The sequence below is a fragment of the Lichenostomus cassidix genome, chromosome 14, assembly GCF_008360975.1.
Source record: "Lichenostomus cassidix isolate B80296 chromosome 14, HeHo_3.0, whole genome shotgun sequence".
NCBI lineage: Eukaryota > Metazoa > Chordata > Aves > Passeriformes > Meliphagidae > Lichenostomus > Lichenostomus cassidix.
The window spans coordinates 1,051,395-1,072,849 of record NC_139495.1 but is presented as its reverse complement, the minus strand read 5'-3'; the positions used below and the strand labels follow the sequence as shown (position 1 = coordinate 1,072,849).

Sequence of the window (21,455 nt, the reverse complement as noted above, 5' to 3'; positions counted from 1 at the left end):
CATGAGGTGCTGACAAACCAGAACCGCCCCAGCCCTGCTCTGCCTGCTGCTCCAGACAGCCTCACTAACCCTCTTAGGAAGCTTCATTTGCTTTGTCAAGAAATAATCTGGGATTTCCCTTCCTCATCACTGAGTTTTCCCTCCTCCAGAAGCTGCCATGGGCTTCTCAGCCATCAGAGAGTTGGAGACGAGTCAGAGCCCTCCTGTGACCTCCACCACCCCTTTTTGTTTCCTTTTAAAGCTGCTGTTAATGAAACAGAAGCAGAGCAGTGTGTTCTGTGCGCAAGGCAGGGATTACTGAGTGGCTGCTGTCATCCTTCCTGAGCACAGGGCCACAAATTCCCACTGGAACCAGGGCTGTGCTGGAGCCTTCCATGGAGGCTGCTCTTGTAGCTGAGGTGATGGGAACTGCAGCCAAAGGTGGCAGCTGAATGTTGAAACAATTGGATGCTATGGATGGAGGCTGCCTGGCTGTCCAAAGTTTACAGGGAGCTTCACCTCTGAGCTGCAGGCTGGATTGAATTACCAGCAAAAATCTCTCCATCTTCCATCAGATGTTTGAGTGCTCCATCCTTGAGCTGTTCAAGGGTGTGCCTGATTTAGTGCAGAAGTAAGGTCTCTTGAGTTTTATCCTTCATTACTTGGCAAAACCAAGGCTGCAGATAGAGAGGAGCTGCCAGCACACCCTCTTGTCGTTCTCTGTTGTCCCGACAACCCAGGGGGAGTGAGGGATCCATCTCAGCTCATCCCCTTCTCTCCTGTGCAGTTAATACCAGCATTGTCTGAAGCAGGACACAGGGAGCTGAGCCCACAGTCTTACACAAACCTTCTGTGTCTCACACCTCTGCCTCCTGGAAATGCTGGGATGCTGCATCCCCCCTCTCTGTTGGTGATCCTCACTGGATGTTGCTGGTGACAAACCTGCCTCCCTGCAGAGCCTGCCTTTGCTCCCCTCACCCCCCTGTCACCTCCAGAGTGGGAGCTATGCACAGTCATTCTTGTTGTTTTAATAATTTCTGCTACTAGTGGAGGAAAAGAGCAAAATTAATGGATACACGTAAAATTATTTACCTCATTATAGCCATTCCTCCTTAAGGTTTACATATTTAGTCAATAAATATGCTGTCTTTAAAAGAAAGACATTTATGCTTTGGCTTCGAAGCAGATGAAGCATTTTTGAGTTCCTGGGAGCCCAGGATCATAAAAATGAAGCAGTGTGAGGAACCAGCAGGATCCTGGTCTGCTCCTCTTCTGCAGCCCAGCCAGGCTGCACTCAGACTGCAGCATGCTTTGTCTCCGGGGAAGGCAGCAGCCTCTGAACCTCATCTTGCAGCTTTCATTGCTGGATTTCCTGCTGACCCCACTGCCCTCCTGCATTGCCTTTGTCTGTCCTTGGGTCTGATGTCACCCACTTTCACCCAGGGCAGGCACACAGCAGCTCACAAGGCTCAGATGGAACACGAGGAAAAGTGTTTTGCTCACAAGGTGCAGGACAGGAACTCAGCAGAGTCTGATCCGTGCAGCTTTCCCTGTTTCTGCTGGGCAGTGCCAGGCCTGGCCTGGGCCAGGGAGAGTCCTTTTTCCAGTGGGCAGCCAGGGATCTCCAGAGCTCCCTCCAGCCAGCACTCTGCTCAGAGTTGGAGGCTGACACAGGCTACAGCCAGGTCTTGGAGAGGTGTGACACGTGCAGATGCCCATCCGTCATCCCTTGTCTGAAGTGTCTGAAACTTCTGCCTTCATTCTCCTCTTTCTTTGTTAAAGCATCTACTCTACTTGTTGAAGACCTTTATTCCTCCTCTCTGCACCTTTCCCAGTGCACCAGCAGCATCTCTTCCAGACTAACCCAGCAGTGGCTGCGCTCCCAGTTACACTGAATCCCCAAATCAGTCACCCCGTGGTCTGCAGTCTCCAGTTGCTCTTTGACACCAAACTGCACCTTGGCTACGTGCTGATGGTTGATATTCCATCCTCAGAGATGTGCTGCTGGTTAATATTCCAGCAGCAGCATTCCCCCAAAGCCAATCCCAAGGCCGCTGTGGCCAGAGGGATTTCTCTGGATTGGTGCACACAGTGTCTGCTCTGCTCTCCCCTCCCGAGCAGGAAGCGGCAGAGCCGGGCTCAGAGAGAATTCAATAGAAGGAAGTCTCCACACTTACGCAAAGAAATTTGGCAGAAGTTAGATAGTGAGTGCAACAACAAGTGCTGCTGCAGAGATTAGAGAGTGCAGGAGCTGGAGCAGTCTCTGGGGGAGATTTACAGAGCTTGCCATGAAGGATTAATTCCTGCAGACCATTGCACGGTAAGTGTGCAGGGAATGCACCTCGGAGAAAGCGATGTGCTCGGAATTTCTACATCAGCCTGGTTTAGGGAGTTAAACCCCAGTGATTCCTGTCCCTGGGCACGGTGCAGGGAAGGGCACACAGCAGCAGGGCCAGCTGGGAATGGAGCAGCTGAGTGTTGTGGAGGGGGAGAACTGGACTTGAAGGCTTTGCGTGGAGTTTGGGAATGACTTGCACTGACAGAGCTGCTCTGTGTCCGCAGCCTCCCATCAGCACCCCGCGCCGCTCCGACTCCGCTATCTCCGTCCGCTCCTTGCACTCCGAATCCAACATGTCCTTGCGCTCCACGTTCTCACTCCATGAGGAAGAGGAGGAGCCAGTAGGTATTTGGGATTGCCTGAAGGAGCAGGATTAGGAAGTTCAGTGTCAAAAGGGTAATTTAGTGGACTGTCGTGAGTACCCAGAGCTCTCACGGGCAGATTTTGTGCTGTGCCTGGCTCAGACTGCTGCTTTTAACTTTGTTTCCACTACTGACTTTGCTTCCTTATGTGCCATTTCCCTGCCTGGAAAGCGAGGACAATGGTGAGGCTTTTCTGCTTCCCAGAAAAACTGTAAGTCTTTGCAAAGTCCTGTGTGATTCCCTGGCCCTGCAGCAGAGCAGGGTGAGTTGCAAGGCTCAGGCTGATGGTCTGGCCCCAGGCAACAAGAGAAATACAATTCCCCGTGGATTTGGAGCTCCATCCCCATTCAGGGCTGTGTGGCACCCCACTGACTTGATTGTAAGCCCCAGGAGGGTGCAAGGAATTGGTGTCATATTGGGGGAGGATACTTTTAAACTGAGCTTAGCTTGTGACCCAATAAATAACCCCAAACTGGATGAATAAAAGGTCAGGTGGCGTTCTGCCACTGATCTGGGGTAAGAATGTGTTTCATATTTAGGAACCCAAGGGGCTGTGTTTGCATTTCTGAGAGCATCACAGGATGAAAAGACAGAGCAAAGTACAGAGATTGATTGGAAATGCTCTGAAATGTGAGCATGGAGAGCCATGGTGCTCCAGGAGGACATGCTTGGAGCCCTGGAGAGCTGTGGAGCTCCAGGAGGATGTGCATGGAGCTCTGTGCTGGCAGTCCTAGTTGGTAAACAAAGCTGGAGAGATGGGCCCATTGCAGCAGAAACAATGTTGTTTCTGCTTCCTAACAGAATGAAGGAGCCCTTCAGAATGTTTCAAGAACACAAGAGTGCAGCCTGCTTTAAAATTGCTTTTAAGCTCAGGCTTAGTACATTTTTGACAACTCTGTTCAGGCTGACCAAGCACAGAGTCCCAGCCAGTGCAGCTCATGCAGTTCTGGTGACTTGAATCATTGGCAAAGAATTTGGTCTGTGCAGTTTGCTGTCAGGTCCTGTTCCTGCCAGGTGTTGGTGGCCTCCAGTTTGTGATGAGCTGAAGGTCTCCAGCCATTCTCAAGTTCATTCTTCCCCTGCTGGAACTCAGCAGATCCAGACAGAATTTTATGTTGACATAATGAAATCCTCAGCATGCCCCAGGCTCCCCAAGGCTCACCACTGAGGGGTTGTGTTACTCCTTCTGCAGGGCTGGAGCCTCTTGGTTTGGACTAATCCCCTCTGTCTGTGTCCCTTTGTGTGCCCTGCAGGAGCCCCTGGTGTTTGCAGAGCAGCCGTCCGTGAAGCTGTGCTGCCAGCTGTGCTGCAGTGTGTTTAAGGATCCAGTCATCACAACCTGTGGGGTAATGCAGGACTCTCCCAAATGCCCTCAGTGAGCCAGAGCCAAGCCTGGACTGTCCCCACTGTCTCTCTCTGGGGACTGTCAAACAAACCTAGGCTTCGCTTTAAATGGGGTGGCTTTTCCCAGGAGAGCTGTACTGTCAGCCACGCTGTCCTGGCCATGTTCAGTCTCCTTGCTGTGGCTTCCATGGGGTCTAAAACTCCTCCTGAAGGGCTCTGCAGGAGCTCCTGGGCACCCCAGGAATGGCTGTGCTTCAGTTGTGAAGGAAGTGTTGCTTATAAAACAAGAATGGCTTGAAGCTTCATTTAGTTAATGATTGCGAAGGGATTTGAGATCCTCTAATGAAAGGGCATTATGAAAATTCTGGATTCCATTTTACTGGGATTTAATAGAAGCTGTATATTATTCCTGCTTCTGTGCTACTTGTGAAGAAAGATGGCTCTGAGATGGCTCTAATGCTTCTGACGTGCTTTTGATCACCAAGATGGGGCTGTAGCAGCAGCAGCAGAGCTCAGGATTGTTTATTGCAGTGAGGGTGCTATTCCCCAAAAGTGCTGGAAGCTGGTGCACTTTGCCTGCACCGTTCCAGCAAGCAGCTCTGCACAGAGACACTGAGATTTACTGGTTAATGTGGAAAAAAAAAAAACCACTGCAGGAAGCAGCCTGGCTTCATCTGCAGTCCTGGTCTGGCAGCTCTGGAGGGAGCTCAGTGCAGCTGTGCTGGGCAGGAAAAGGCCATGGGAGCAGGGCAGCAGATAACAGCTCCAGAGGGGGACTCACAGCCCCTGCCAAGAGCTGGCCCTGTGGAGGGGGAGTGTGGCAGAGGAGGCTCCAGGGAGTGTTCAGGGCAAGATCAGGACCAGTGAAATGCTGCAGCCTTTATATTCATTAGTGTGTTAGATTGTGTTTGCTACTTGATCAAGTTAAACTGTCAGAGCAGAGAGAGGAGCTATTTAAAGTGCTCACATTTACAGAGCATTTGATGGGCTTACAAACCAGCTGTTCCATCTGCTTGACAGCAGGCCAGGGCAGCTTCTGCCACCTCAGAAGGGCTCTAGAGGATGGATGTGGTGGGCTGACTGGGTAAGAACAGGGAGAAGCCAGGCTTCCCCTTCCCTTGAGGGCTTCTCAGGGGAGTGAGAGGGATAACATGGGCTAAAGTGCAGGGGGAAGTAGAGAAATCCTGTGCAGATGTGGAGGGTAGGAAGGACTTGGATGTGTTCACATCTAAGATGGAGCTCTGAGCAGCTTGGTCTAGTGGAAGGTGTCCCTGCCCATGGCAGGGGATTGGAACTTGATGATCTCTAAGATCCCTTCCAACCCAAACCATCCCAGCATTCTGTGATCCCATGAATATCAGAGTGTGGCAGAACATGCCCCTGGCTTTGGCTTGCACCTCAGTCATGGTCTGATCCTGAATGGGGAGAACATCAAAGCTCCAAACTGTACATTCAGTACTCAGGCTCAGGACCTGTGCTGCACCCTGAGCTGCCTGAGCAAGCAGCTGGGGTTTGCCCTGTGGTGCTGAGCTAAAACAGGCAGAAAGCTGCTGAGGCCCCTGAGCCACAGGCTTTGGTATCTCCCACCTTTCCCATCGTTAGCCACAGGGAATAATTTACCTGCTCTCGTTTTACGCTGACGCTGCTGTTCCTCTCTGTCTCCACAGCACACGTTCTGCAGAAGATGTGCCTTAACATCTGGTGAGTACAGAACTGTTCTTGTGTGATGCAGCCAAAACACTGTTGTTTTCTGCTTTATTTGCTTTCACCTAAAGAGAAACCTGCAGAAAAAATGTCCAGAGGGCTTAAAAGAAGCTGTCAGTCGGATGTGCCACTGCAGCAGTGAGGGGCTGGGGCTGGAGGCTGATGGTGCACACTGGAGCATGGGCACTGCAGAGGGCTGGGCCCTGCTCCTGGGCACAGGATGTTCTCAGACCCTGGAATATGCAATGGATAATCCCAGGATAATACATGTCTCGCCCAGAGTTGACCCACTGATTTCAGACTGAAAGCTTTCTGTGGCTGCCTGGATAAAGAACCAGGGGCCACGTTTGGCATCAGCCCCATCAAGCCCTCCTCCCCCATCCCCTCAGTGCCAGGGCTCTGGCCCCTGACTGAGCCCATTGAGCTGCTTTAGCTCACCCAGCTCTTCCAGAACCCTGGGAGAGCCCAAGCCCCTGGCTGCTGGCCTGGGCTAACCAGCTCCCGCTTGGGTTGGGCTCTGGCTGCAAAAAAAAGACTTTTTTTGGCATGAGCCTGTGCCCCTCTTGGCAAGCTGTTGTTCAGCACAAAGCCAAGCCATTGGCATTACCAGAACAGTGGGCCCTGAGGAGGCTCCCTGGGGAGTCCTGCAAAGCAGCAGCTCTTTCTGCCTGAAGATTTTTCTGTTCCATATGCAAGAGGTCCATCCACTTTGCATGTTAATCCCCTCACTGTGCTCTGCTATATCAACCCCAACCCACAGATCTGTAGCAAAAGGCTTTGCAATTGCAATTCCCATCTGTGCAGTATTCAGTAAATGACTGAATGTGGCACTCAGTGGTGGTGATCCATCCAAGGTTTGGACTCAATGATCATGGAGGTCTTTTCCAACCTTAAGGATTCTGGGATTCAGCGGTTGCTGGCAGCAGGAGCTGAGCCCAGGCCTGGGTGAGGGGACAGGTTATGGCTGGGGCATCTGGTGATTTGTGCTCATTCCTGTGAACACTCACACCTCAGCCAGCACAAGGTGGTGTGAAACAGTGTGGGCTTCTCTCACTGGCAGCTCCCTCAAATCATTACGGATTAACATAAACTGTAACTTTCCCAAGCCCCAAGACAAACCAAAGAGAGTAGCTTGCAGACCTTGGGTGAATATTCCTGGCTCATTCCATGGCCACTCACCTGGCAGTTGGCTGACTTGACCAGGGAAGGCAGAAAAATAAAATTTCCACTCAGGGACTCTTGCAAACTCTCCTACCCTGTCTCAACCCTCTCTGACCATGTCGTCCTTCCCTCCCTGGCAGAGAAGTGCCCTGTGGACAACGCCAAGCTGACGGTGGTGGTGAACAACATCGCGGTGGCCGAGCAGATCGGGGAGCTGTTCATCCACTGCAAGTACGGCTGTCGGCCTGCAGCCAGCAGCAAGCCCACTGCCTTCGAGGTGGACCCCCGTGGCTGCCCCTTCACCATCAAGCTCAGTGCCAGGAAGTGAGTGCTTTTTGGAAGAGGAATTATCTTTGTTGTATCCTATGAATTTGAAATCTATCTCCCTCCCCATCCTAAATGCATTCCCTGTTTTCCCAATTGCCTGTTGTTGGTGGCTATGTGAAGGCTCAGCCTATCAACTGCAGAAGTAGATGTGCCCTGTGAAAATGTGGCCTATTATTACTCTCAATTTTCTGTCCAAATGAGAATTTAAAGCTGGAGTTGCAGTCTCAGAGCAGGAGGATCACCTGACAGCCGCTTAGGGCTGATTTGCTCCTCTCCTGACAATCTGTGTTTTTCCCATTAATTTTTGCTTGTTGCTGATTTTCTCTGCCTTTGCTTCTCTCCGTGGGCAGGGATCATGAGAGCAGCTGTGATTACAGACCTGTGCGCTGCCCCAACAACCCCAGCTGCCCTCCCCTCCTCAAAATGAACCTGGAGGCTCACCTGAAAGAGTGTGAGCACATCAAGTGTCCCCACTCCAAATACGGGTAAGGAGCTGATGCTTTTGGGTGGGGAAGATGCACTGAGCTCATTACCGAGCTGCTTCTTGGCTGCTGCAGCCTTGGGGTGTCCCTGAGGCCTCTGAGCAGCTCTCCCCAGTGCTGTGCATTGGCCTGAGGCTGAGCTCAGGGTTACAGGGATTGCAGAGGCAGCCCCAGAGCCTCTGTGTGGGAGCAGGCAGGTCACAGTGCCCAGGGAGGAGGAGGGTGAGTGCACAAGCAGGAGAACAGCTGGAGGAGAGTCAGAGCATGAAGAGAGGGTGATGAGGACAGGAGTAATTTGAGCACCCTGGCAGTGTCTTGCCAGCCAGTCCTTGTCCCAAGGCAAGGGAAGTGCTGCTCTGCCTCAGAGGTTTCCCTGTCACCTGAGCCCCAGGGCAGCCCTGCTTGGGTTTACTGTTGCAGGAAGAAGGTTCACAGAAAGTTCTCCAGCACTGGCACAGGGCAGTGGTGGAGTCCCCATCCCTGAGGGATTCAAATGCCATGTCGATGTGGCACTTGGGTACATGGGTTAGTGGTGGCTTTGGGGCAATGAGTGGGCTCAATGGTCTTAGAGGGCTTTTCCAACTTCAGCAATTCTGTTTGTGTGATCCTAAGACACATCCTGGCAGAGGCAGAGCAAGGCAAGTCCTGGCAGAGCAGCCCTGACTGTGTGCCACACTGCAGGCCCAAGTCAGCACCTGCTGAGGTCAGCTGCAATTTCTTCCCCTGGTTTTGATGGCTCCTGATGAGCACAGCAAACTGACACCACACTCTGTCTCCTGCCCAAGATCTGCTGTTCCTTGCAACTACCCAGACAGACAGTCCAGTTTGAGGCCAGTGCCCTGGCTGGGAAAAGGGGAGCTGCTTGGCCTCTCTTGTCCTGCAGTTGCCTGTCCCAGCAGGATCACAGAATCATTAAAATTGGAAAAGACCTCCAAGATCATCAAGTCCACCCTTTGAAGAATCATGAACCACAGTATCCCTGCTGCTGGTAGGAGGAGCAGGACAACTGGAGACCCACACAGGCCTTGGAGCTCCACTGAGGAGCCAGCTGAGCAAGGAATCTCCATGTTAGCCCTGCTCCAGCCAGCATCTGCCTTCCCTTCAGGTGCACGTTCATAGGAAACCAGGACACCTATGAGACCCACCTGGAGACGTGCAAGTTTGAAGGTCTGAAGGAGTTCCTGCAGCAGACAGATGATCGCTTCCATGAGATGCAGGTGGCAATGGCCCAGAAGGACCAGGAAATCGCCTTCCTGCGCTCCATGCTGGGGAAACTCTCAGAGAAAATCGACCAGCTGGAGAAGAACCTGGAGCTGAAGTTTGGTGAGTCCATGGTTAGAGCTGTAGGGACAGAGCAGCTATTTGGGTGGTGCGTTACAGGGCTGCTTTCCCTGCTGATGGCAGCAGTGTGTTCCGAGGTTGGGTGGCACTGGGTGTCCTCTGCCTGTTCCCTGGGATGCCACCAGTGGCTCTGCATGACTGTGGCTCTGTCCCTTTCTCACAGATGTGCTGGATGAGAACCAGAGCAAGCTGAGCGAGGACCTGATGGAATTCCGCAGGGATGCCTCCATGCTGAACGTGAGTTCATACCCTGGGATGGAGTTAGCTGGCTCTGCTCCTAGCTAGGCTTCTCCTGCAGTGGGGGGGAGGCTTTGGGGAGAGCCTTCTGCTCCAAAACCTGGGCCTTTTGCAGGGGCATTGTACCCTTCTCCCTGCCTGCAGAAAGCAGGGAAGTGAGCAGATCCAAGCAGTCTGGTGAATAGCAGAGTGAGGACAATATATTCTGAGAGATATTTCTGGGCCTGTCTGAATACTGAAGAGTTCAGTGCAGGTCTGAGGTGCTGTCAGAGCCCTGTGGTCTCTGGAGGGAGGTGACAGAGGGATGTGGCAGTCACAGAGGAGAGCCCTCTGGTGAGAGGATGAGTTGGCTACTAAGGGCCCTGTGGGAGTCAGGAAGACAAGAGGGCTTGTAGCAGTCCTAAAGCCATGCCCAGGCCAGGCTGGCCTGCATGGCTCTGCAGCTCACACAGCCTGTTGTGTTTTTCAGGACGAGCTCTCCCACATCAATGCTCGGCTCAACATGGGCATCCTTGGCTGTGAGTATCCCTGGGGTGCCCACCCCCTCGGGCTGGGTCTGGGGGATGCCCAGGGAGCCCCCCTGGGTGCTGCCACAGCTGTGCAGAGCAGCAGCACTGCTCTCCCTCCCTCCCTCACCCGCCTCTCCTTTCTGCAGCCTATGATCCTCAGCAGATCTTCAAGTGCAAGGGGACCTTTGTGGGCCACCAGGGCCCTGTGTGGTGTTTGTGTGTGTACTCCATAGGAGACCTGCTCTTCAGTGGCTCCTCAGACAAAACCATTAAGGTAAGAGCTTCCCTCTTCAGTGCACCTTCTGCATTTGCATGTGGAACAGAAGCTGAGTTCATTTGTGGGGTGGGGGATGTCACTTCCTAAAGTTTCCTCCAAAGAATCAAATGATTCTTTGTCATTATAGTTGCACAAAATTCTCTGCAAGGAAACATTATGTGATAGTGAAATTGAGAGAAACTTAGATCTTTGCAAAGCCCTGATTAGAATCTCATTTCTGCTGCTGCTGCTGGTTTTGCTTTATGTGGTGTTTAGGGTATTCAGGACTATTTCAGCTTCTGATTTTATTTTCCTTTGTTCTAAAAAGTCATCTTTGAACAAAGCATTTGTCCCTGATCCAATGTGTCCTTTCCCCATTTTATGGCATGTTTGTTTTCCTTTGTCCTGTTTTCAGTAACTCAAACTGACAGCATTGCCCCGGTGCAGCCTCACCAGCCCTTCCCAGTGTCACTGTGGTGGCTGCTGGTGGCTGCTGGCCAGGCTGGGGACCCCCATGGGCTGCCACAACCAGCCCTGCCAGGAGCAGAGCTTGGGTTTAGTTTCCTTGGTTTTAGAGCCACATAGAAGAAAATGGCTATTGCTGTGCTTAGGGAAGGAAAGCAGATTTATCCCCTGCCCTGGCTGCTCTGGGCACCACATTGCCATGTTCCTCTTGGGAGAGCAGTGTGTGCTCAGGGGGGGAAAGCCTTTGCAGCAGCAGAGGAAGCTGTGCTGTGCCATTGGAGCCCTGGGATGGGGTGGGAATTGCTAAAGCTGGAGCCTGAAAGCTGCTCCTTTTTCTCAGTGTGTTGTGTTTGCCTGGGCTGAGAGAGACAGAGCTGGAAAAGCTGATTTCTGCTGCTGCCCTGTTGTCTCTTTAGCTCCAGCCTGACCCTCTGCAGTACATTCCCTTTCCTAGCCAAGCCCTGGGGGCCAGGCAGGCAGTGCCCAGGTGACAGCCAGCCTGTTTCCTCCTCTGGCTGCTGACATCCTGCCTGTGCTCCAGCTGCTGCCTTGTGTTTCCTGTTAGGTGTGGGATACCTGTACCACATACAAGTGCCAAAAGACCCTGGAGGGTCACGATGGAATTGTACTGGCTCTCTGCATCCAGGGGTGAGTGGAGAGGGACACCTGCCCGTGGGGAGAATGGGGACAGCCCTGGGGCTCCTGAGCATGCCCTGACAGTTCCCATCCTCTGTGCTGCATGTGCCAAATTATGCATGAGAGGCACATCTTGCCTCTTTGCTCTGGAAAAATGGACAAAGAGCATGTCTCTCTGGTGTCCCCCGTGTCCTGGCTTCCTCCCCTGGTCACCAGCAGGGTTCTTGGCTCTCTGCTCCAGGGACCAGTCCAGCCTGGCCTCCCACAGGAGCTGGGCCTGCTCTGGGGTGGGTATGTGCAGCCTTGGCACAGTGAGGCCGTGGGGCTGCAGCTCCTGTTCCCCCACCAGAGCCTGGGGACAAGCTGGGACCTTGCACATAGCACTGTCCCTTGGTGACCCCGATTTGTGTCCTGGTGTCATTGCAGGAACAAGCTGTACAGCGGCTCTGCTGACTGCACCATCATTGTGAGTACACAAGACTGTGTCCTGGTGGCACTGAGAGCCCTCGTGTGCTGTGTGCACTGCCTGCACTCCTGCCTTGGGTTTGGGGCTTTCCTGTGGGCTGGATTTCCCACTCCCAGCTCCTGTGTGGAGTTGGGGCAGGGTGGTTAGTCCTGATCAGCCAGGGCAGTGGCTCAGACAGGTGACCTGTCCTGCCTGCATGTCACTCCCCACCTCCAGAGGCAGGGGAAGGGCCCCAGCATAAGGGGTCTGCCCTGCCCCTCATGGGTGCTCTGCTTTGGTGGGCTGGACAGTGCTGGGCTTGATCTCGGAGGGCTTTTCCCACCTGAACTGTTCCATGACTCTGTGGCTCTTCTCTGCAGGTCTGGGATATTCAAAACCTGCAGAAGGTGAACACGATCCGAGCACACGACAATCCTGTTTGCACTTTGGTCTCCTCACACAACATGCTCTTCAGTGGCTCCCTCAAAGCCATCAAGGTACAGCTCAGGGGCTCCTCTGGGGCTGGTTGGGGACTGGGAGTACAAACCCTCAGGTAGAAGTGTCCAAAGAGGAAGGAAGTGGCATTTTGACCTGTAGGTGACCTTGTTGCTAAGCTCTCCAGAGGCACAGAGCAGCCAGCACTGCAGAGGTACAGCCCATGCTCTGTGATCAAGGCAAAGCTGTTCTCTGGCTGCAAAAACACTGTATTTCTTCCAACTCTGTAAACCTGAGGCTGCAGCTGGATAGCATCCTGGCAGTTCCTGAGTGTGTGTGTCCTCAGACCCCCAACAGACCTGCACAGACCATTGGGAATTCTGTCTGTGCTCCAGAACTGGCTGGAGATTCAGGCTGCCTGTTTTGAATCTGCCTCCAAAGGATCTTGAGTCTGCATTGCCTACTGAAAACATGCAGAAATCAGGGAACAGCTTTGCAGGCTGCCCTTTAAAGCCTTGGCTGGATTCCCATGGTTCTGCTTCCAGCTCCTGGTGAGACAGCTTATGGGCCCGTCCATCTGTAAGAGGACTGTGCTCTTTTCTTTATCTGGGGCCTGGAGTGGTGCAGCTCTGGAGAGAGCTCAGGGCTGGAGCAGCCACACAGCACAAGGAGAATTTGGGGCCTTTTGGGTTTGTCATCCCTGACCACTTCCTGCCAGTGAGCCGAGCAGGGGAAGTGAGATCTGCCAGTCCCTGTGTGCCAGGGGGTGTGAGAGGAGCTGTGTGGAAGTGCAGGGCAGTTCCTTGCTGCAGCTGTGGTTTAGGTTTTGCTCCGTGGCTCCACTAGGGGAGGGTCCCAGCCAGTAGTAATGGAGGCTCCAGGCTGGCTCCCTCAGGGAATGTGCTTTCTCAGCAGTTAGTGGGTTTTATTGGCAAGTCAGTGGGATCAGGCAATTCCCATCAGGCAGGAGAGCCAGGACAAGGATCTCCACAGGAACTGTGAGAGCCTCGAGCAGAGTGGGCAGGAGCAGGCACTGCTGGCCATGTCCTGCCCAGCCCCACTGAGGTTCCTCTGTGTGTGTGTGTGTCCCTGCTTTCCACAGGTCTGGGATATTGTGGGTACTGAGCTCAAGCTGAAGAAGGAGCTGACAGGTCTCAATCACTGGGTGCGAGCTCTGGTGGCTTCCCAGAACTATCTCTACAGTGGATCTTACCAGACCATCAAGGTGAGCTGCTGGCACTGCTGACACCCTGAGCCTCTCTGCTCTGCACTGGGGCAGCAGTGCCAGAGGCAGCTGCTGGGATGTGAGAGCACTGCTGTGATACTCGGGATTTTCCTCTGCTGATTCCATCTCTGCAGGGCAGGCCCTGGGAGCTGCTGGGGAAGCTCCCTGGGATAAACTGGGGCCTCAGCCATGGCGCCTCGCGGCTGCCGCAGCCTTATCTGCTCTGACACTCCTGCTGATAACGGGGGAAGGTCACTGTCTGGCTGCAGAGTTACCATAAATCTGCGTGAGGCTTCCCAGTGCCCTCCCTCCTCTGTGCTGGCTCAGGTTTTGATGAATAGTTCACCTCTCAGCATCTGGGGGACTCAGGAGAGTTGGAAGTTGCCCTTCTCTGTGTTAATGAATCCTGTTAATTTGGCTGTGTCAGGTTTTAGTGCTATCAAGGACTGTGTGTGCACATGTGTGTGATCACATACAAAGCATGTGAAGTTTCCAGCCTGGATATTCAAAGCTGAGCAGCTAAGTAAGATATCAGGGATTTGCTCTTCAGTGCTGAACAGTCCCAGCTGGATTGGTTTGTCCCTAAAGGTGTGATCTGGGCACACATGGAGCCAGGCTGACTGTGTACGTGGCAGAATGGTTGCAAGGGATCTCCCCTCTGCAGAAGGGTCTCATCCAGCCTTTGCCGTGTCCCTTTCAGATCTGGGACATCCGGAACCTGGAGTGTGTGCACGTGCTGCAGACGTCGGGAGGCAGCGTGTACTCCATCGCCGTCACCAACCACCACATCGTGTGCGGCACCTACGAGAACCTCATCCACGTGAGGACGGGCTGGCATGGGGGACAGGGGCGTGGGAGTGGGGGACAGGGGTGTGGGCACCTGGCTCTGCCTGTCCCCCTGTGCATGCAGGTGGGAACACCTCCCACAGGGGAGCTCGGTGGCTTCAGCGTCCAAGCCCGGCTCTGTCCCGCAGGTCTGGGACATCGAGACAAAGGAGCAGGTCCGCACGCTGACCGGCCACGTGGGGACAGTCTATGCCCTCGCTGTCATCTCCACACCCGATCAAACCAAAGTCTTCAGCGCGTCCTACGACCGCTCGCTCAGGGTATGTGTGCAGGGCAGCCCAGGAACCCCCAGCCCTTCGTGTCACAGGGCCTCCGTGTGTCACCTGTGTCACCCGTGACACGCAGCATCCCTGTCCCTCCTGGGGGTCTGGCTGTGCTCAGCTCACACTTCCCGTGTGCCCTGCAGGTGTGGAGCATGGACAACATGATCTGCACCCAGACCCTGCTGCGCCACCAGGGCAGTGTCACCGCCCTCGCCGTGTCCCGCGGCCGCCTCTTCTCCGGCGCCGTGGACAGCACCGTGAAGGTGGGTTACCTCAGCCTTCTCCTGGATGGTTTGGGTTCATGCAGTGCTGGAATTAGGGCACTAAATGAGTTAGGAGCCATCTTCAAACTGGCAGAAAGATGCAGCCAGGTGGGGGTCAGGCTCTGCTCCCCGGGAACAAGGGACAAGGACAAGAGGACATAATCCTAAGCGGTGCCAGGGGAGGTTCAGGTTGGACATGAGGATGAATGTCTTCATGGAAAGGGTTGCTAAGTCCAGGGAGGTGGTGGAGTCCTCATCCCTGGAGGTGTCCAGGGAATGACTGGATGTGGCACTCAGTGCTCTGGGCTGGGTGACAAGGTGGACTCGATGATCTTGGAGATCTTTTCCAACCTTAATGCTTCTGGGATTCTGTGAAACAAGGGGATGGCTCTCCAAGGTGGGAGGTTTCCCTCCTGACAGTGTTGTGGATGCTGGCAGCCCAAAGGGAAGCTCCATGGGGGGATGAAGCGAAGCCCACAGGGCTGCTCAGGAGTCACTGCCTGTTGTCTCTCCGCAGGTCTGGACGTGCTAACCAGAGTGTCACACGAGTCCTGCACACTGAAAGACCAAAAACTCTCCCCTCCATTGGCCTGTGGGTGACCACACCACTGAAACGACTGCTGCAGCTCCTCCTGCACCGACCACTGCCTGCTGCTGCTGCCCCTTGGCCAGCTCCCCCGGACCCTGGCTGGCAGCTCTCCAGATGGCTCTGCCCCATGGACACTCCAGATGTTCCCTCAGATCTGCCCCAGATGATTGGAAAAGAGGGAGCTGCTCCAATGCCAGTGCCCTCCTCTGCCTGTGTCCCCCCAGGGACACAGGGACTGGGCCTCCAGGCTCGGGGCCAAGTGAGCACAGCCCTTGGCCAGCACCAGGACCGGACAGATCCACGTGTCCTGGTGGTGACACCGGCAGGCTGGTCCCCTGTCTGTGGCAGGACTGAGCTTTAGGCCATACCCTGGGTGGGCACCCGACCCCTTTCTGTCTAGTATTTAATTTTACTGCCAAGGCACCAGGCCGATCCATCCAGGAAGAGGTGTTTCCTTGAGTAGCCAGGTACGATTTTTACGCCACAGCTAGTTCTCAAATCAAGTTCCACAAGCCCATTGTTCACCACCCTGTAATAATGGTCTCCACATTAAAGACAAAAAGCCTCCGTTGCATTTTTACTCACATTTTCTACTGTTTTTAAGATTGTAATATAGATTTGATTATTTCTTCATTGACAATAAAAGCAGAAAGAGTTGTTCCTGCCCAGTGTGAGTTATTGCAAGGAGCCAGTGGCCAGCACTGGCCCCATGGGGTGAAAATTGGGGTGTGGGACCTCACTGGGGACAGGTGTCAGCCAGGCCCCAGCACCCCACAGAGGCACCCAGGGTGCCTTCAGACTGTGCAGCACAAACACCTGGCATGACACTGAACACCCAGCATGCCACGAGGACTCGGGAGGGCTTGGGGACACAAACAGTGGTGGCAGCCCGGCAGGGGTTTTATTTTTTTATTTTTGTTTAAATATTTGTTGCCAGACTTGGTATAGGAGGAAACGTCTTCACAGCACCACGAGCCATCTACAATTCAGAATAGGAATAAAGACGAGTAGAGGTGAAATCTAAGCACAGAAGAGCAGGGAGCAGCACCAAGATGCAGAGCTGGACAGATGGGATACGATACAGAGTCCATAACTTAATCATAAAAAATATATATATGTATATATCCATCATGTAGAACTTTATGGATTTTTTTTTTTTAGATACATATTTTTTTTTTCTTTTCAACAGATATTTTCAGGCGGGTGATTTATTTATTTTTTTAATTCTTTTTAAAGTCTTTTTTTTTTTGTGTTTTGTCGTTGTTTTTTTTTTCTTTTTTTAAAAGAAATTTCAAAGTTGTGCCAAACACATCTGGATCAGCGACCACAATGGGAGAGATGGGGGAGAGAGGGAAAGGAGGGCAGAGGGAAGGAGGGAGAGACCACTCCACGTCTCGAGAAAAGAAAGGAACAGCAACACTTTTGTTTGGAAACCACAAGCAAAAAAATGCATTCATCAGGACTCAAGCGACTGAACCAGACTCCAACTCCAGTTTATACAGGAATATACAGCGGAGCGTCCCGCAGGACACCCGCGAGCACACGCACCCCGCGTGCACACCACGCACACCACACTCACCCAGACACAGACCGACAACGCAACTCGGAAAAAGAAACCAAACCGAACCCCGAAGACACTCCAAAAGAAATGAAACACCTCCAGTGGAAGAATTAATTAACAAAAACCTCCATAAAACAAGGCACATCCTTTGAGTTCGTAACGGTGGGAAAAGAAAGACGCGACACTGAATCCCAACGGAAAAGCCGACCAGAACCGCTCGCACGTACCTTCCACCCAGAGAAAAGGTAAATATTGTGCTACTCTTAGAATGAGTTTGCCACAAGACACACAGCTTAGTATAATCTAATAGTTTTTTCTCAAGCTAAAATCCAGTTTTCTCTTGATTTCTTTTTAACTGCTTTATATATAATTGCTAATATTTTTTAAATCTTTTAAATATATATTTGTTAAAGTTTATTTCTTTTTATTATTTTGGGGGTGGGGGAAATCTGCTTTATATCTTTTTCTATTTTTTTTTCTTTTTCCCCTCCAATAAATTAATACTTTTTCTTTATAGCTTATCACCGTCCTGTCCCCGGGCGGGGAGGGGCCAGGCAGGGGCACGTCCCGCTGCCCCCGGGGACACCGCCGCCACCGCCGACCGAGAAAGAAAACAAAGTTTAAAAATCAAAAATTAAAAACGAAGCAAAGAAACCCAAGTGCATTTGCCCGCCCGGCCCCGCCACCAGCAAACGCCGTCGGTGACACGCGGCTGGCGGAGCCACCGCGCCGGGCAGGGCTTGTGCTACATTCGGGTCGCGGTGACCCGCGGCGCCGGGGCTGGCAGGGCGGGGGCACCGCCGGACAGGTCAGTCGGGAGCCCCCCGGAGCCCCGGCAGCGGTTCGGTCCGGTCCGGAGCGTGTTGCTTTGTTTCTTCCGTTGGGTTTTATTTCTGTGGTTTTTGTTTTGTTTTTTTGCTTCTGCAAAAGGGAGTCCTGCCGGAGCCGGCGCCGAGTCCGTGAGCACAATCCTGAGGTATCTTCTTCTTTGTGCAAACCCCGAGGGACGGGATGTCCGGGAGGGGACGGCTGTACAAAGGGGACGGGGGAGGGCGGCGGGGCCGGGGGGTCGTGGATCGTTGTGCCCTTGTGCCCACGTAAGCCCTGAGGTTCGCGGGGCCCTGGCGCCCCTCACTCCAGCATGGCATCCAGCTGGTCCGCCAGGTCGTCGAACATGCTGCCAATGTCGTCCAGGATGCTCACGGTGCTCTTCGACTCCACGGCCGAGCTGGGGAGTGACACAGCCAGGTCAGGACAGCACACGGGACAGGGACATAGCACAGCCGGGTCAGGACAGCACACGGGACAGGGACATGGCACAGCCAGGTCAGGACAGCACACGGGACAGGGACATGGCACAGCCAGGTCAGGACAGGACACGGGACAGGGACATGGCACAGCCAGGTCAGGACAGCACACGGGACAGGGACATGGCACAGCCCCCTCTGCCCCACGGCACGGCCCTCCCGCCTCTCTGTACTGCGGTGCCCAGCGCCACGGCACAGTGCTCCGGCTTCACGTCCCCAGTGTCCCCTCTCCAAGACAGGCCCCGGCAAACCCACAGGCTGAAGACCCCCTGCCCGTGCTGCTCCAGCAAGATGTCCTTCAGTATCACCTCCCCAATGCAGTTCCAGACAGGGTCCCCTGATGCCCCACTGGCGACCCCCAGCACCACTCCACTCCCACCGCGGTGTCACAGCCTGACCCCCGCCCACGGCGCTTGTGGCCTCCTGTGCTCGGTGGCACCGAGTGGCCTCACACCCTCCCCGGGGACCACCACCCACCCCTGCACCCCCTTACTCTGCCGCCTGACTGTCCTCCTGCTTGATCTTCTCCTCCACAGCCTGCAGCGCGGCGGCCAGGGACGCGCTGGTCTCCTCCAGCTTCTGCTGCGCCAGCTCGGGGCCGCCACTGTCGACGGACGGGCTGGCGATGGTGGAGCGCGGCGGCTTCACCGGCACCTGCTGGGGCTGCGCGCCGGGCGAGAGGGGCTTGGCGGGGCTGGAGCAGAGCGAGGGCGGCGTGCTGGAGGGTTTGGCCGCGGGGCTCAGCTGCCGGGCGGGCGACGGGGCCGGCGTGGAGCTGGCGCTCGCCGACTGGATGGCGGCGTGGGGCTTGGGGGGCTTGGGCGCCGTGGGGGGCGGCGTGGGCTTGGGGGACACCGGGGGCGGCGTGCCATGGACCCGCTTCACCTCTGCGGAGAGAAGGGAGAGGGGCAGGAGGGCGGCGGGGCCGGCTGGGACCCCCGGCGTCCGCCCCGGGGAGCGCCTGTCGCGGGGGGCTGGCGGGGCACCTACCTGGGCTGCCGGGGCTCGGGATGGGCACCTTTTTGGGGACGGGCACCGGCGGCCCGGGCACCTTCTGAGGCGGCTGCGTCAGCACAGGCTTGGGGGACACCGGCGGCTTGAAGGGCTTCTTGGGCTCGGCGGGCGGCGGGACGTACTCGGGGCCGTCGGGGCGGGCGGCGGGCGGAGGGGTGGGCGGCGGCTCAGCCCCGCTCAGCTCCGAGGCCGGCCGCCGCTTCACGGTGCCGGTGCCGTTCTGGTACACGGCGAGCGTGGCCGGCTCCAGCGCCGGCTCCTTGTCCTTGGCTTTGGGCCGGCGCTTGACGGTGTCGGACTCGGTGAGCACGAAGCGGACGCCGTCCTGCTGGCTCTGCCTGGCCCGGATCCGCCGCTTGAGCGTGGCGCTGGCCTCCACCTTGGCCAGGTCCCCGTGGCGGTGCGCCGGGGACAGCCCCTCGCCCGCCTCCCCCCGGGCCGGCCCCAGGGGCCGCGGCCGCTGCTTGATGGTGAGGGTGCCGTCCTCGGCGAAGGGGATGCCGTCGGGGGAGCCGCCGCGTTCCACCCGCAGCCTGTCGCCGGGGCCGTCGGCGGCCGCCTCCGACCGCACGCTGTCGGCGCGCTCGCGGCGGGCGGCTGCCACCAGCCCGGTGACGGGGCCGCTGATGGTCCGGCGCCGGTTCACCACCTCCCCGTCCAGCCCGATGGCCTCCTTATGCTTGACGGTGGCCAGGACGGTGGCCACGCGGGCGCGGTCGGGGCTGCCCGGGGGTGGCCCCGGCTGCAGGTAGTAGCCATCGGGCGCCTTGGCCTGCGCCGGCCCCGGTCCGGCCGCCACGTGTGGCTTCTGCAGCGCCAGCGCTCGGGCCCCGCCGCCGATGGAGGACATCTCCAGCATGGCCGCGATGCTGCGCACGCTGCCGGCGCTGCCCGTGTCCACGCTGCCGCCCAGGTCGCTGGCCCGCCGCTGCTCCCGGCGGCTCTCGCCCTCGGCGCTCGGGGCTCCGACAGCCGCCTCGCCCTCACCCTCCTTGGGGAAGTCCTCGGCCATGCCGGCGCTGGAGATGGCGGAGCTGGAGCGCTTGGGAGGGGGCGGCGGGGGTCCCTTCTTCTTGGGGCGGACGGCGAAGGACTGGCTGCGGTTGACGTTCTTGTCGCCGCCGGCGGCTGCCCGCACCGAGTGGCTGCGGCCCACGCGGCGCTGGACGGTGGCGTATGGCCCCGCGTCCGGCACCAGCAGCTCGTCCCGCTCCTGCTCGCTGTCCGAGGCGGCGTAGCGGTTCAGGCTGTGCGCCCGCTTCTTCGGCCTGCCCGGCTCCTCCTCGCCCTCGCCCGCCGGCGGCAGGCACAGCACGGGCACCGAGACGGGCAGCACGGGCACCCCCGGCGGCGCCGCCTCGGCCTCGGCGGGCTGCGGCAGGACATAGGCGAAGCCGCGGTGCGTGGGCGACTGGGGCAGGGAGCGGGGCGATGCCGGGCGCTCGCCGGGCGGCAGCAGCTGCGGCGTGGGCTTCACCTTGGCGGTGGCGTGAGGGGCCGCCGGGCCTTGTGGTGACGAGGGTCGTGCCTTGCCGGGGGTCTGCGGCGGCGTCAGCTGCCCGGCGGAGGGTGGGAAGGGCTGCCGGGGCTTGCCGGGCACCGGGGGCACGCTGGCGCGCTTCACGGGGTGGCCGTGCCGGGACGGGCGGCTCTCCTTGGGCGGCGCAGGGGGGCTCTCCCCGGCCCCCTCCGCCAGGTACTCCTGGCTCTTGGAGATGGTGGCGGCGGGGGGACCCCGCGGGCCGTCGCCCAGCAGCTCCTGCGAGCTGCTCATCAGCCGGGCACGGCCGCCCAGCGCCGGCGGGGAGCGGTAACCGGGGGCCGCGGGGTTCGCCGCCTTCTCGGGGGGTTCCTCGGGGCCTTCGCCCGTCATGGCCACCTGCAGCTCGCTGCTGAGCTCGCTGTCCTGGAAGGTGGTCATCTTGGGCGACTGGCACTCGGGTGGCTCTGGCGGGGGGGACTCGATGGCCAGCACCTCTGGGCACGGCCCCGACGCCTTCCTCTTCAGCGTGCCTGGCTCGTACTTGCCCAGCTCGGCGCGCTGCAGCTCCGCCAGCTTCTTCACCGCCAGCATCAGCTTCTTCTGGTGGCCTGGGGGTGGCACACGCCATCAGTGTCACCGCCAAGGCCGCCGCAGCCAGCGCCGCGCACGGGGCTTACCCAGCTTGGTGATGCCGATCTCCTGCAGATCCTCCCAGGTGATGTCCGTGATGAAGTCGATGTTCTCGTAGCCATTCTCCACCAGCACCTTGTAGTACTGGGACAGGCCGATCATGGAGAGCCACAGCGCCAGGTTGGCCTGGGGAGGTGTGTGGGGCACGGCTCAGCACCGGCTGGCAGCAGGGTCCTGCCCTGGCACCCCCTGG

General features: G+C 56.6%; 2 protein-coding genes across 6 annotated transcripts in view; one reads left to right on the top strand and one right to left on the bottom strand.

The window, feature by feature from the left end:
- The window catches only part of TRAF7 (TNF receptor associated factor 7), a 28,677-nt gene extending 12,813 nt beyond the window's left edge, over positions 1-15,864 (top strand). For 3 of the 4 annotated variants that reach the window (XM_085074312.1, XM_085074314.1, XM_085074313.1), the window contains 17 exons: positions 2,542-2,658; positions 3,933-4,025; positions 5,691-5,724; positions 7,029-7,212; positions 7,566-7,700; positions 8,803-9,020; positions 9,202-9,275; positions 9,745-9,793; positions 9,931-10,058; positions 11,071-11,153; positions 11,568-11,607; positions 11,967-12,083; positions 13,124-13,246; positions 13,947-14,066; positions 14,221-14,352; positions 14,499-14,618; positions 15,136-15,864. In XM_085074312.1, the coding sequence (XP_084930438.1) occupies positions 2,542-2,658; positions 3,933-4,025; positions 5,691-5,724; positions 7,029-7,212; positions 7,566-7,700; positions 8,803-9,020; positions 9,202-9,275; positions 9,745-9,793; positions 9,931-10,058; positions 11,071-11,153; positions 11,568-11,607; positions 11,967-12,083; positions 13,124-13,246; positions 13,947-14,066; positions 14,221-14,352; positions 14,499-14,618; positions 15,136-15,150 (1,782 nt within the window). In that variant the 3' untranslated portion in view covers positions 15,151-15,864. Of the gene's footprint in view, positions 1-2,158; positions 2,300-2,541; positions 2,659-3,932; positions 4,026-5,690; positions 5,725-7,028; positions 7,213-7,565; positions 7,701-8,802; positions 9,021-9,201; positions 9,276-9,744; positions 9,794-9,930; positions 10,059-11,070; positions 11,154-11,567; positions 11,608-11,966; positions 12,084-13,123; positions 13,247-13,946; positions 14,067-14,220; positions 14,353-14,498; positions 14,619-15,135 lie in introns of those variants that run through there. The other variant, XM_085074315.1, reaches the window with a different exon arrangement.
- A 221-nt stretch (positions 15,865-16,085) lies between these two features.
- Positions 16,086-21,455, bottom strand: part of CASKIN1 (CASK interacting protein 1) — a 29,485-nt gene continuing 24,115 nt past the window's right edge. For both annotated transcript variants that reach the window (XM_085074309.1, XM_085074310.1), the window contains 4 exons: positions 21,250-21,388; positions 19,066-21,180; positions 18,569-18,962; positions 16,086-17,996 (listed from right to left, as the gene is read on the bottom strand). In XM_085074309.1, coding sequence (XP_084930435.1) covers positions 17,900-17,996; positions 18,569-18,962; positions 19,066-21,180; positions 21,250-21,388 — 2,745 coding nt within the window. In that variant the 3' untranslated portion in view covers positions 16,086-17,899. The remainder of the gene's footprint in view (positions 17,997-18,568; positions 18,963-19,065; positions 21,181-21,249; positions 21,389-21,455) is intronic.